Source organism: Zeus faber (assembly GCF_960531495.2).
Source record: "Zeus faber genome assembly, chromosome: 14".
Taxonomy (NCBI): Eukaryota; Metazoa; Chordata; class Actinopteri; order Zeiformes; family Zeidae; genus Zeus; species Zeus faber.
The window spans coordinates 12,637,816-12,651,552 of NC_137200.1; the positions used below are offsets into that span (position 1 = coordinate 12,637,816).

Consider the following 13,737-nt stretch of genomic DNA (forward strand, 5'->3'; position numbering starts at 1 on the left):
TGTTGACAGAGCGAGGGGATCGGAGCGCGAAGAAGGATTGGAAAAAGGAAGAAAAGGGAGGATAATGACCGGACGCCTTTGAGTCAGGAAACACATTTCAAGTTTTAACATTTGTCGACCATCCCGGCGGTGCCCATGAGCGGGAAATCCTTTAAACCCAGAGAGGACAGAGATCATGCCGCGAAGGGTGAGTGACCCCCGTGAAGGATGTATCCATCAAGTTAATTCATAAAAAAAGGTAAAAAAAAATTTAAAATAAAATGTTTTACTAAACTAAACAAAGCACCATTTCGGGAGCAGAGTGAGAAGGTGTTTTCTAATTAACCGCTATTCATTTTAGTTTTCCGCGGGTTCTTTTGGATCGGGGTGGCGTACAGATGCATTTAATTTCCCTTGGACGGCAACAAAATCCACACACTACACACCGCAATAGAAACCGGCAAACTACAATACATTGCCATGGAGACAAAAGAGGGCGTCGCCCACCAGCTGAGCTCATGCATACATTATGATTGATGCTCAATTCACATTATTCATATTATTTATATCATTTATAATATTCAAATTCATATATTTGTTATTATATATCTACATTGACTGTGTCCTTTAACTCTAACCTTTACTTTAAGACCAGGTAAGTACAAGGATTTTCTTGGACCTCTCTCTACGGGTTCAGTAGTATGGGCTTAGAAATGCAGGGGAACAAAAATAAATATATGGATAAATAACATTCGACAACATATTTATCTTGAAATAAAATACCTCATGAATTCAGATTTGACGACTTTTAAGGCCTCTGTAAATCTGAATTGAAGACATCTTAAGGAACTATAGGCACTCTGAAATTGGACATTAATGAGTATTATTTACCACGTGACATTTATTCACTGATAATCACTTTGTGGCATCGACACGCACCTGCTCACTATGCAAGTTTCACTGGATGATAAAAAAAAAAGATAGCAAGTCTGTAGTAAACTTCAGTGATACTGGTCACGCTCTCCAATTTCTCCTTTCTCCCGATTATACTCGCTATAAATAGGTTATGTCACCTTGTGCTGCTTTGTGTATTTTTAGTGGTTTTTATGGATTAAGTTGGAGCAGAACATGAACTCATTAAAATCTTGTTCCTACGAGGTTGAAGGGCAGAACAAAGATGGGGAGGCTTAATTCTAAGTGTGTGTGTGTGTGTGTGTGTGTGTGTGCGCGTGCGCGCGCGTGTGTGTGTGTGTGCGTGTGCGTGTGTGTGTGTGTGTATTTGTACGCATTTGTGTGTGTTTCCTGTGTTTTGCCTGCCTGTGCAATTGTTTGTCACAGTGGTTTGAAAAGCCATATAACAGATTAACCACAGAGGAGAATAGTCAATTAACTCTGAACGATTTATAGCAATACAATGGGTCAGCCTACAGTGACATTTCATCACTATTATATAATAGTATTATAGGTTAAGACAGGATGTGGTATTCCTGGTAACTTATTATTATTATTATATGCAAATAGAAATAGGAGTAGTGGTAGTACTGGTAGCAGTGGTAGTAGGAGTAGTAGCTGCAGTAGCTGTAGAAGTAGCAGTAGTAGTAGTCGTAGTAGTAGTAGGGGTATACTAGCTGCACTACTATTATTAGTGGTGCTCTGCTTTTATCAGTAGTAAATAGTAGATAGTAGTAGTAGCAGTAGTAGTAGTAGTGTATTAGTGGGAGTAGAAGCAGTAGTATCAGTGGTAGTAGTAGTTGTGGTAGTAGTAGTAGTAGTAGTAGCACTAGTAGTACTAGTAGTAGTAGTATATTAGTCTCTTGAACTTATTTGTGGTATATTAGTATATAATTAGTAATAGTAGTAGTAGTAGTAGTAGTAGCTGTAGTAGTATATTAGTATATTAGTTGTAGTATATAAGTATATTGGTATATTTGTAGTCATAGTTTATTAGTGTATTAGTATCAGTAGTATATTAGTATTTTAGCAGTAGTATATTAGTATATTTGTAGTAGTATATGAGTATATTAGTAGGAGTAGTATTTTAGTATATTAGTAGTAGTATAATAGTATATTAGTAGTAGTAGTATATGAGTATATTAGTAGTAGTAGTAGTATATAAGTAGTAGTAGTAGTAGTAGTATATTAGTATATTAGTAGTAGTACAGTGGTACGTCGACTTACGACTGTAATTGGTTCTATAAGAACAGTCGTGTGTTAAAACAGTCGTATGTCGAAGCAGTTTTTCCCATATAAATGATGAAATCATGAAGGGTGAAAAGAAACAAAGCACACAGCACAAACACAGTAAATATGAAAAAAATATCGATAAGCCACGAACCACGTGCACACACCATGTAGGTCGCCCGCTGACTGACTGCTGACTGACCGCTGACTGACTGCTGACTGACTGCTGACTGACCGCTGACTGACCGCTGACTGACTGCTGACTGACCGGTGACTGACCGCTGACTGACTGCTGACTGACCGGTGACTGACCGCTGACTGACCGCTGACTGACTGCTGACTGACCGCTGACTGACTGCTGACTGACCGCTGACTGACTGCTGACTGACTGCTGACTGACCGCTGACTGACCGCTGACTGACTGCTGACTGACCGCTGACTGACCGCTGACTGACTGCTGACTGACCGCTGACTGACCGCTGACTGACCGCTGACTGACTGCTGACTGACTGACCGCTGACTGACCGCTGACTGACTGCTGACTGACCGCTGACTGACTGCTGACTGAACGCTGACTGACTGACCGCTGACTGACCGCTGACTGACTGCTGACTGACCGGTGACTGACCGCTGACTGACTGCTGACTGAACGCTGACTGACTGACCGCTGACTGACTGCTGACTGACTGCTGACTGACCGCTGACTGACTGCTGACTGACCGCTGACTGACTGCTGACTGACTGCTGACTGGCCGCCGACGTGCCAACTGCAAATTTCCACGCTCGTATCTTGGAGCAGTCGGTCGCAAGTCGATACAAATGTTCGCCACTATCACTACTCGTATCTTGGATTAGTCGTAAGTACATGCAGTCGTAAGTCGAGGTACCACTGTAGTATATTAGTAATAGTAGTAGTATATTAGTAGTAGTAGTAGTAGTTTATTAGTATATTAGTAGTAGTAGTAGTATATTTGTGGTAGTATATTAGTAGTAGTATATGAGTATATTAGTAGTCGTAGTATTTAGTATATTATAAGTAGTATAAGTATATTAGTAGTAGTATATTAGTATATTAGTATATTAGTAGTAGTAGTATATTAGTGTATTTGTATTAGTATATTAGCAGTAGTATATTATTTTAATATATTAGGATATTAGTCGTAGTAGTATATTAGTGTATTAGAAGTAGTATAAGTATATTAGTAGTCGTATATAAGTACATTAGTAGTAGTAGCATATGAGTATATTAGAAGGAGCAGTATATTAGTATATTAGTGGTAGTAGTATATTAGCAGTAGTATATTGGTATATTAGTAGTAGTATATTAGTATATTTGTAGTAGTAGTATATTAGCAGTAGTATATTAGTATGTTAGTAGTAGTAGTAGTACATTAGTATATTAGTAGTAGTAGTATATTAGTATATTTGTAGTAGTATATTAGTTGAGTATATTAGTAGTAGTAGTATATTAGTATATTAGAAGTAGTACATTAGTATATTAGTAGTAGTAGCTGGAGTTGCATCGTCCCCGTTTCAAACGCAAATGGCCGACGTTGTACCGCTGGGGTCGCGATTCCAATGCATTGTTTATGTTCCGCGTCACGTCTGTGCCGCCGTGCATTTCATTACGAAACGTCACCTGTTTCGTTCGACGCTGCTGCGGCGGCGACGCGGCGGCACACGGGCCCCGGCAGAGCAGGAGTCCGTGTCCACGTCGGATGGAAACGGATCAGAGGCGACACGGGGCGCAAAGTGGAGGGAAGGAAAGAAAAACAAACAAACAAACAAACAAACAAACCAACAAACAAACAAACAAACAAACCAACAAACAAACAAACAAACAAACAGGGACGAGGGGGGGGGGGCGCGGACTCAACTTGCTGTTTCTGTCCCCCTCCCTCACTCTCTCTAGTGCTCTCTGACACACACACACACACACACACACACGCACGCACGCACACACACACACACACACACACACACACACACACACACACACACGCAGTGTCCTTTACCGTTTTGTGGAAATGTGGCGCTACCCAGTGGCCGAGATGATTAAATGACAAATTTTGAACGGGAAAAATGAATTCCAAACAAGAGATGTTTGACTCCTTCTCAGTTCCTCCTCCGTTGTTTCCCCCCTTTTAAAACGACATTTTATGCACTTTCATTTTCTCAGAAGAGGCAGATTGACTCAGCCTAGCCATGGCAAACTACTGGACTCGGCAGCGTTGTTCTTTTGGATCAAAGTTGCAAAGCTGTCGTAAGAAACACCACACTGCCCATCGGGTCACACTGAGAGCGTATGTTTGTTGTTTTTGCCGTACCCTGTGGCCAGCCCGGAAGTACCAATTTCCGTTTTTCTGATACCGAGATACCAGAGCTGGGGACCGCCGACACGAAACGACCGCTTTCTGAGTTGGCGGGGAACACAGCATCACTTCCCGCTGGTCCGTCTCCGTCTCGACTCCGTTCGCACTTGAAGCGCATTCTGAACTTTTGATTGCGTGGCCACGGGCGCACACCGCTTGTAAGCCCGCGCGCGCGCCGCACGCCCGGCGGAGATGAAGGCCCCCGTCCTACCGCACGTGAAAGCCCCTTCGGAGTCGCACCCGGCCCCTAATACCGAATTGGATGATGATGTCACAAAGCGCGCTGCTCAATTCCCTCCGGTGCCTCGGCCCCGCTACTTCCGCTTCCCTTCGGCTCGTTCAGGAAAACATTCGTTTTATTTTTGTTTTTTGTTTTTTTTACTAACTACCTCCTACAGATAATAGTCCGATGTTCATCAAAATTGGGCTACAGCATATCTGGACTTCCCCGATACAATCCATTACTTTGGTGTCCCGGGGTTTCCAACGAACGCTTTGGGCTGGACCCCTAAAAAAAAACAAAAAACAGTCCTTTGGTGCGAGTAAGTCTTCCCTACTCCAAGTTCATTTTTAAACCGCTCAATATTTCATTTACTCAAGCTTCAAAAGAAAAAAGTGCTTGTTCGGCATCACGTTCCTCACATTTCCACCGTATGAACCTCCCTCGGTTTAAACCTGAAAGTGATGACGCTTCAGTTTTGGTTGTGTCTCATGGTTTTCCTATTTGCTCAGAAATATTTGCTTTGAAAAATAAAGTAGGAAGTCCCCTAAAATGTAAATATCGCCGTTCAAAGCGATATTGAACGGCGCCTCAACATTTTGTTCGAGCGCTGTATTTGAGGCTACTACTCAAGTTACGCCCGATCCCCGGGGCGGGTAGCGTCTGGTGGCCGACTGAATCATCGAACCCGTCCGACCGAGCGACCGGAGAAAAACGATGGCAGGAAGAAATGAAATCAAATAGAGGAACAGAACTCAGACAAACACACAGTCGTGGGACGACGCGGCGATACGTCCAGCTACTTTCGTCTAAACGCATTATCCCCTGATCATGAGAAACAACAACATTATGATGTCATTATGTTGACGAATGAACCCACAGATTTATCTGGAGAGATCCCTCACGTGCTGAGAGATCCCGGCCTCTTAAGTGGGGCGAGGAGCGAGCCTTGTGCTGAAGTTTATTATTTGGTTAAGTCCATTAGATCCGGTGAGTTGATGTCTTCCTTTGCCTTATTTAGGATTTTTGTTTAAGTGCTAGAATATATCACCCAGTTTATTTTTCATCGTCTGTACTCCCTCTGAGGTGCACGCCCTGGAAGCAGGGGGGTTGTTTTGTCTTTGGCTCTTTTCTTTTCTTTTCTCCACCGGCCAATAGTAAGATTAACTCTAGTCCATGTTTGTAGAGTTATTGTACATTGAAGCCGAATTAAATCATTTATATTGTGGTTTAGACCGGGGTATGAGCTGCGTTTTCATTTACTTGGTTGGTTAGGGCTGGGTTTTGGGCTGGGGGAGCTGGGATCTTTGTCTTTAACTTTTCCATATCGACTACTTTGAAGTGGTAAATTGTTAATTTGTGAAACTCAGCTAAAAAGAAGTGCTCTGAACCCATTTCTGCACTTTTTTTTAAACATATTATTATCCCCCCCCGGTGCGCCACACGCCACAGAACTGCAGGTTCACATCCCAACTGTTGTGCGTTTTACATCTATGTCCGACACAGTACGTTTGACATTGTCGCGTCCAGGACGAGGCAGAGCAATTTCCTGAATAAAAACTCTTGAGACTGACTTTTTAAAGCAAGGCCGAGGTCAGGTGGGAGCATGTATGCTCTTCACACTACACACAGACACACACACACACACACACACACACACACACACACACACAAGCACACCTGCATGCACACACTCATTCACCCCTGGGAGCTGCCCTGGCTGCCTGCGCTGGAGCCTTTTAATAGGGCACTTAACTACACTGGACATCAGACATTCAGTCGAATGGAACTTTCTACAAGATCATAATACATGTAGGCCGTTCTGAGCAGGGTATTTCCTGGACAGAACGTAACAATGCAACCATATAATTGGTTAGTGGGCTGATAATACGCCGTGATGGGCTGTTTGCTAGGTATGGCTTACAGTCTGATAAACAATGGGATGTTTTGTGATGGTGCTGAAAGTAGACTTGATTGTAATTCTTTGACTTGAAGTTTTATCTAATTTGGCTTGTGCATGCCCATTCAAAATGTTATACGTTCTAAGAAATTTTTAATGGCACGGTCGTACACCGAGGAAACACACTCTTTGTGACTCAGTCACAGAGCCCTTTTTTTTTTTACTCAAAGTACATTAATATTACATGTGCCGCGGGTCCACATTGCACCAAATTCGACACTGCACGTCCTTGGGTCCACAGCAATACACCCGCCGAGCGTGTAGTAGATCGGATGAAGGGTTGTCGAGATAAGGACGGACATACATACAGGCAGACAGACAGACAGACAGACAGGCAGAGATTCCTGCTTTCATAGTTAAACTATAATTCCACTTCTTCTATTTCTACCTCAATTATGCATCCGTTTTTACTAGCGCCATTCGAAATTAAGTTCATATTGAAGAAATTAATTGGAATTTAACAGCCACTCTTAATTCAACCCTCAACGGTGTCATGGCGTGGGGGTGTTGTCGCCCACACGTTGGTTGGCGAGCGGAGGTGTTGAAGATGGTGGGTTGTCTCCATCGAAGCCAGGATCAACCTCACCTCTCGTATGCACTAAACACAGAACCTATGAGTCCCTGGTAGAGCCCTGGATGTATAGGAATATGGTCTGGTGGTTCCCAGCGACTGGATAATGCAGGATCAGCGGGGCCCCTGGAATGAATGTTTAATGAACAGTTCTAAGGGCTTAATGGACCCTAATGTTCTGTAATGACCTCCCGTCAATGCCACGTGCACCGCCTTAATGGATCCAATACCTCGGAGGATTCTCAGTGTGAACTTCGGTGATTTGCTCTTTTTTGAGCCGAGCATCTCGACTGGAAGACCGAAAGCCATGAGCAAGACGCTTTGGAGCTCCCTGGCCACAGCATGAGCTTCCCACTCCGCAGATCAGCGTCAGGTAGGACCCGGAGAGACAATAATGCCACATTTGCATTAGCTCAGACCCGTAGTCTGCTGTAAATTAGTGGTTGTTTAGCTCACATAGGTGAAACAAAAAAAGAAAGTTAAGTGGGAAAAAAAAGATGGCAAAAGTTTCTAAAGAGACAACTTTCATAAGCTTTTGTAGGCTGTGATGTTAATGCAGGGGAGCTGTCCGTGGTGCTGAATTCCGCTTTGGGGTGTGCCCTGAACCGTGAGCTGTCTCTGGCACAAAAACTAATATAGCTTCTCCTGTCTGGACAAAATAGTTGAATTAAAATACTTTTCCTGTCCGGTGCGGTTCAGGTTTGGTACATTGTTTTTTGTTTTGTGTTTGCATTTGTGTACTTGAACTTCCTTGAGGATATGGACATGCGCGTTAATCGGGATCTGGGTGAATTTTGCCAGCCTTCACCCTTCAGGCTGTGTTGTAAGGTTGTATTTTCGTATGGGATCTGGTAATGACTTTTAACAGGATAGTATGCTGAACATCAGTGTTGTTGGAAATCCATGACCACGTCCCTTCTTTTGACTGATTTGTCTTATTGCGTTGCCATAGTTAGTGGGCCGACAGTGGAAGTGCTCTTTGTTAATGTGTATTCAAGGTTTTGGAGGTGTTTATTACAAAGCAAGATTAAGTGTACTAAGTGTACAGTTTGGTTTATCTTACCTCTCTTTTGACTGCATAAATTCCTGTATGTTTGGTGATCCACTGGGAATAAACAAAAATATTCTCAACAGCTCAATGAGATTTGTGTTGCTGTGAGGAAAAATGTCCCTCCTCTTATTGCACGACCGTCGCCTCTGCCGTGCCTCACTTGAGCTCCCTGGTTAAGATAAGACAACACTTCACTTTATTAATGTAAATTCAGTTTCCGCTGCGGCTGGCGAGGAAAGTTTACCATCAACAGAGATGACAACACATTGTCTTTATTTCTCTTGCGGGGTAAAGGTAGTGCTAATACTACTACGACTATTACTACAACAACTTATCATAACAGCAATAATAATAATAATACCAAAAACAACAACAATAACAACAATTTTAGACAATAAGAATAATTTAATTGGTATAATTGAGGTTTTACAATTTCTATGTAATCCAGCCAAAGTTACGAAGGTCATTCATCAGCCAATGATACAAAACACAAAAATCTTTCATAGGAATCTATATTGAGGATGAAGCTTCAACTCTCTCGGTTAAAGGCAGGTCCTCGGTGTCACCGCACTTAATTTTAACAGAGTCCTACCTGGTCCTGAACCCCAGGCAAAGCCCCTATCCATGTCCATTGACTGGTTGACAATAGTGGGATAATTAATAACAAGTGGAGGCTGAGCCCCTGGGATCTGCTCTTCACTCTTCATCGCATCCTCATCCTCTCCGGTCGTCTCTCGAATCGTCCGAGTCGATCCGCTCTCCGCCGTCGTACTGTTGGGAGCAGCTCGTCGTCCCCTGTGCCGCTCTAATCGTCCCCTGTGCCGGGAGCGGTGGGTCGGACCCCCCCAGCCCAAAAGTGTTGCCCCGTCAGGGAACTCCAGGTCCCGGTGCCGCAGCCGTATCCGGCCGAACCAGCTGTGCATGCGCTGGACGTTTGGAGGAGGAGAAGCTTCTGGAGCTGTGACCTGGCGTGACCTGGGACATGCAGATGGCATCTACACGCTGTGCACTCACAGACTCACTGCCTTTACCCCCCTTCCAGCGGGGAGCTGCGGCTCTCCAACACCGGTGAACCTCTGCACCAAAACAAGACAGAGCCTGAGCCCCTCCTCAATCCCTTTCCTCTCTCTCTCTCTCTCTTTCTCTCTCTCTCTCTCGCACACACACTCAATATTTCATCTCTCTTTTCCGTCTCTCCTACATCTCTCCCATGTGTCACCACCCCCTCACCCCTAACCCGGCCATCTCTATCTCTCTTCTTCCTCCACATTCTTCAGCTTTTTCTCCAGCTGTCAACCTACCGTCCATTACTCCACCCTCTAATCAACCTCTTCACCCTCTCTCTCTCTCTCTCTCTCGCTCGTCTCATTTGGACCCTGCATGCATGTAAATACCCTGGCCACGTGTGGGCAGGGTTGGGGCTACAGGTGACCTATGTATGGGATGGCATGCAACCCCCCACCCCGCCCACCCGCCCACCCACCCACCACTCTCCACCCTCCACCCCCACCCTCCTCTCCGTTCCGTTCGTTCTGCTCCCTCCGGACGGGCAGGGCTGCAGTAGTTTTATGAACGGAAACAGCTGCATCATAAATCCATTCTCCCACTCGATCTACCGGATTGTTTCATTGACAAACAAACAAACATCGCCGGCTGCTGCGTTCTTTTCTCACGGACGGAGAGGAAAGCATCACTGGGGGGGGGACCGGTGCAGCCCACGCAGCAGCAGCAGCAGCAGCAGCAGCAGCAGCAGCAGCACCAGAAGCTGCAGTGATCAACAACAGAACGCCGTGCACCGTGCGCCCGGAACCGTACGTTGTTGATCCGATCGATCGGCCGAACCGAACCGGCCCCGGGTGCGACGATGGGGGATTCTGGACGGTGTTTAATGACGTCGTGGATATCCGCCGGTGTGTGATGCTCACTGAGCGGTGGGTGTAGACACCCCCCACCCCCCTCCCCTTCACACCCCCACACCCCCGACACACCCCTCTCCCCCCACCCGGGACACGCACAGCTCCACCGGGTGAAACATGTCCAGGGCAGCGGCGATCGCCAGCTCCCTGATCCGGCAGAAGCGGCAGGCGCGGGAGCGCGAGAAGGCGAACGCATGCCGCGGCACCGGCAGCCCGAGCAACAGCAAAGGCGCGGGCGACAAACCGAGCAAGCTGAACGTGTTCTCCCGCGTCAAGTTGTTCGGCTCCAGGAAGAAGCGGAAGAGGAGACGACCACCAGGTCTGGGGGGAAAGGAACGGGAAGGGTCCATCAGCTGCACCACCACCACCACCACCCACCCACCCAACTAACTAACCGACCAACCAACCCACCACCAGCACCCTCATCATCTTCATCCATCATCCTCATCTCACCCCCACCCACCACCACCAACACCACCCTCATCATCCCCATCAACAACAACCATCATCCCCACCACCACCTCATCGTTCCCACCCCCTTTATCATCCTCACCCCCCACACCATCAACACAACCTTCATCATCGCCACCCTTATCATCCTCGTCACCCTCATCATCACCAACACCCCCACGACCCTCATCCTCATCATTCCCACCACCCTTATCATCCTCATCCTCATCACCCCGCACCATCAACACCGCCCTCATCATCGTCATCATTTCTGCCCTCCTTATCATCCTCATGACCATCATCATCCCCAACACCGCCACGACCCACATCCTCATCGTCCCCACCACTCTCATCATCCTCATCACCCTCATCATCCCACCCCCAACCCTACTACAACCCTCATCCTCATCATTACCATCATCCTTATCATCCTCATCACCCTCATCATCCCCAGCACCACCATGAGCCTCATCCTCAACATTCCCACCACCCTTATCATCCTCATCCTCATCATACCCACCTCTGACACCACCACTGCCATCATCCCACCACCCTCATCATCCTCATCACCCTCATCACCCCCACCACATGCACCACTACGAACCTCTTCCTCATCATTCCCACCACCCTTATCATCCTCATCCTCGTCACCCCCCTCCATCAAAACCAACAATCTCACCATCCTCATCGTCTCCATCACCACCGAAACCACCAACCTCATCATCCCCGCCAGCAGCATCCTTCTCATCATCTGCATCACCACCTCTCATAAGTTGATTATAGAACTGCAACATAGCTTGTCGTGCAAGTGCATCATGAAATAGCAACAAACTGAGTGGAGTTGTAGTTAAGTGCATGGATCAGGGATCTGTTTGAGAGTCTCATCATCTCCTCTTTCCCTACTTTATTTTTCCTGCAGATTACTTGTTTTGGCACAAACAGTCACATGACAGTAATGAGGAAGGAGGGCGTGCTTCATGTTTCTCCCTTCCGACTCCTTCCATCCGCCCACCTTTCATTTCCTTCACTTACCGAACCTAACGAACCTCTCCTTTTCTCTCCCCCATCTCCTCTTCTCCTCTCTTCTCCTCTCTCATATGCTCCTCCTCTGATCGCCTTTCCTCTCCCCCACCGTTCTGTGCTCCACTTCTTCTTTAATCTCCCCCCTCACCACCTCTCTTCTCTACTCCTGTCTTCATTTTCTTTCATCTCATCAAATCTGATCTTCTCTCCCCTTATATCCTCTCCCTTCCTCTCCTCTCCTCCTCTCAGAGCCCCAGTTAAAGGGCATAGTGACCAGGCTGTCCAGCCGGCAGGGCTTCCAGCTGCAGATGCAGCCAGATGGAACTATTGATGGAACCAAGGATGAAGATAGCACATATGGTGAGACTGGCGTTTCTAAGTATATTTAAAGAAACATATTAAAAAAACAAACATTTGATGAACGTACTCTTAAAATATTATATTCATCTGTTTGTTTTATAATAATACTGGTCATAAATACATTTTATTCATGGCTTGTGGACCATGTCAGTACTTTTAAAATGGCTACTTGTCTGTGCTTGAGTCTTGTGTTTAATCTATTCGGAAGCATTTGGTCCCAGACACAGTCCATATTTTATTACTCTAAGGTTGGAAACAAGCATATTTACAGTTTAAAATGGAAAAGAAAAGTCATGTACAACAGCAATTATTATTATTATTATTATTATTATTATTATTACTATTATTATTATTATAGTTATTATGCTTCTTCTTCTTGTTCTTGTTCTTGTTCTTCTTCTTCTTGTTCTTGTTCTTCTTCTTGTTCTTCTTCTTCTTGTTATTATTATTAATAATAATAATTATAATAATAATAATAACAATAATAATAGCGATAATAATAACAGCAACAATATTATTATTATTATTGTTATTGTTATTATTATTGTTATTATCATTGTTATAATTATAATAATAATAATAATAACAATCATAATAACAATAATAATAATAATAATAATAATAATAATTATTATTATTATTATTATTATTATAACAATCATAATAATAATAATAATAATAATAATAATAATAATAATAAGTGACATTCCAACCAGACTGTATCTATTAAGGGCAGGGATGGAAAGCCTTCTTCTTTAACATTGTACCTCATTATCACATGGTATTTCATTGTTAAATCTACTGTCAATAGTCCCGTCACTGCATATAAATAAAAAGTGAACCTAATACATGTTTGAACAGTGACAAATTGCCTTTACTTCCAGCCAGGTAATCTGCCAAGAGCCTGTCTGCCACTGAACGCTAAAATAAAAGATCTTTAAGAAAATACTTCAGTGAACTTAACTTAACTGAATCAGCCTGTTACATTTTATATTAGTTACCAAAAAAGGCATGTTAAAAAATTAAATTGTGACTGAATAACAATGAATAAATAATAGATAACTGATAAGTAAATAACCATTGGTAAAGTTCTGATAAGTGGTTTTTGATATCACTCAGTCAATATGGCAATGCTTTAAAAAAATGCACACTTTTAAAGAAGATTAGAGAACGCATAGGAACCATAGGCCATGTCATGCTCTTTATCTGTGATCTTTCAGGCACACTGCTGGCAAAAAACGTAAGGAGAAAGGATCTTACATTTCCAAAATGTCCAAAATGTGAAACGTTTAAAGCAATGTGTAATTTACTAATAATATGCCAACATGCTGCCCAGACGGGCTCTGCTTTGTTTTCATTGAGTGTGATGTAAACATGCTCATTATAGGTGCAATTAAACAAAGTGACTCATCGCATCAACGGCCCGCTATACAGCATTGAGATGGAGAGGTGGAAATATGAATAAACAAAAGGCAAAGTGGCTGAAAATATAACCTGACCATCAGTTTCTTTTCTCAGATGTTGACGGCCTTCAGCAGGAATTGCTCATAAATAATTTCTGACTGCACGCTGACGACTTAATGAATATTGCCAACCTGAGCTGGTGCCGTGTACAAAAAGGGCTGCAGCTCTTCTAACAGTTCATATGCCCTCA

General features: G+C 44.2%; 1 protein-coding gene across 2 annotated transcripts in view; it reads left to right on the forward strand.

Annotated features, from left to right (window-relative positions):
• Positions 1–13,737, forward strand: part of LOC307240100 (fibroblast growth factor 13-like) — a gene marked incomplete at its 5' end in the record, with an annotated part of 18,132 nt that continues 4,395 nt past the window's right edge. Inside the window, 2 exons of one of the 2 annotated variants that reach the window (XM_080013726.1) lie at positions 1–187; positions 11,973–12,083. In XM_080013726.1, coding sequence (XP_079869852.1) covers positions 136–187; positions 11,973–12,083 — 163 coding nt within the window. Of the gene's footprint in view, positions 188–10,367; positions 10,570–11,972; positions 12,084–13,737 lie in introns of those variants that run through there. The other variant, XM_080013725.1, reaches the window with a different exon arrangement.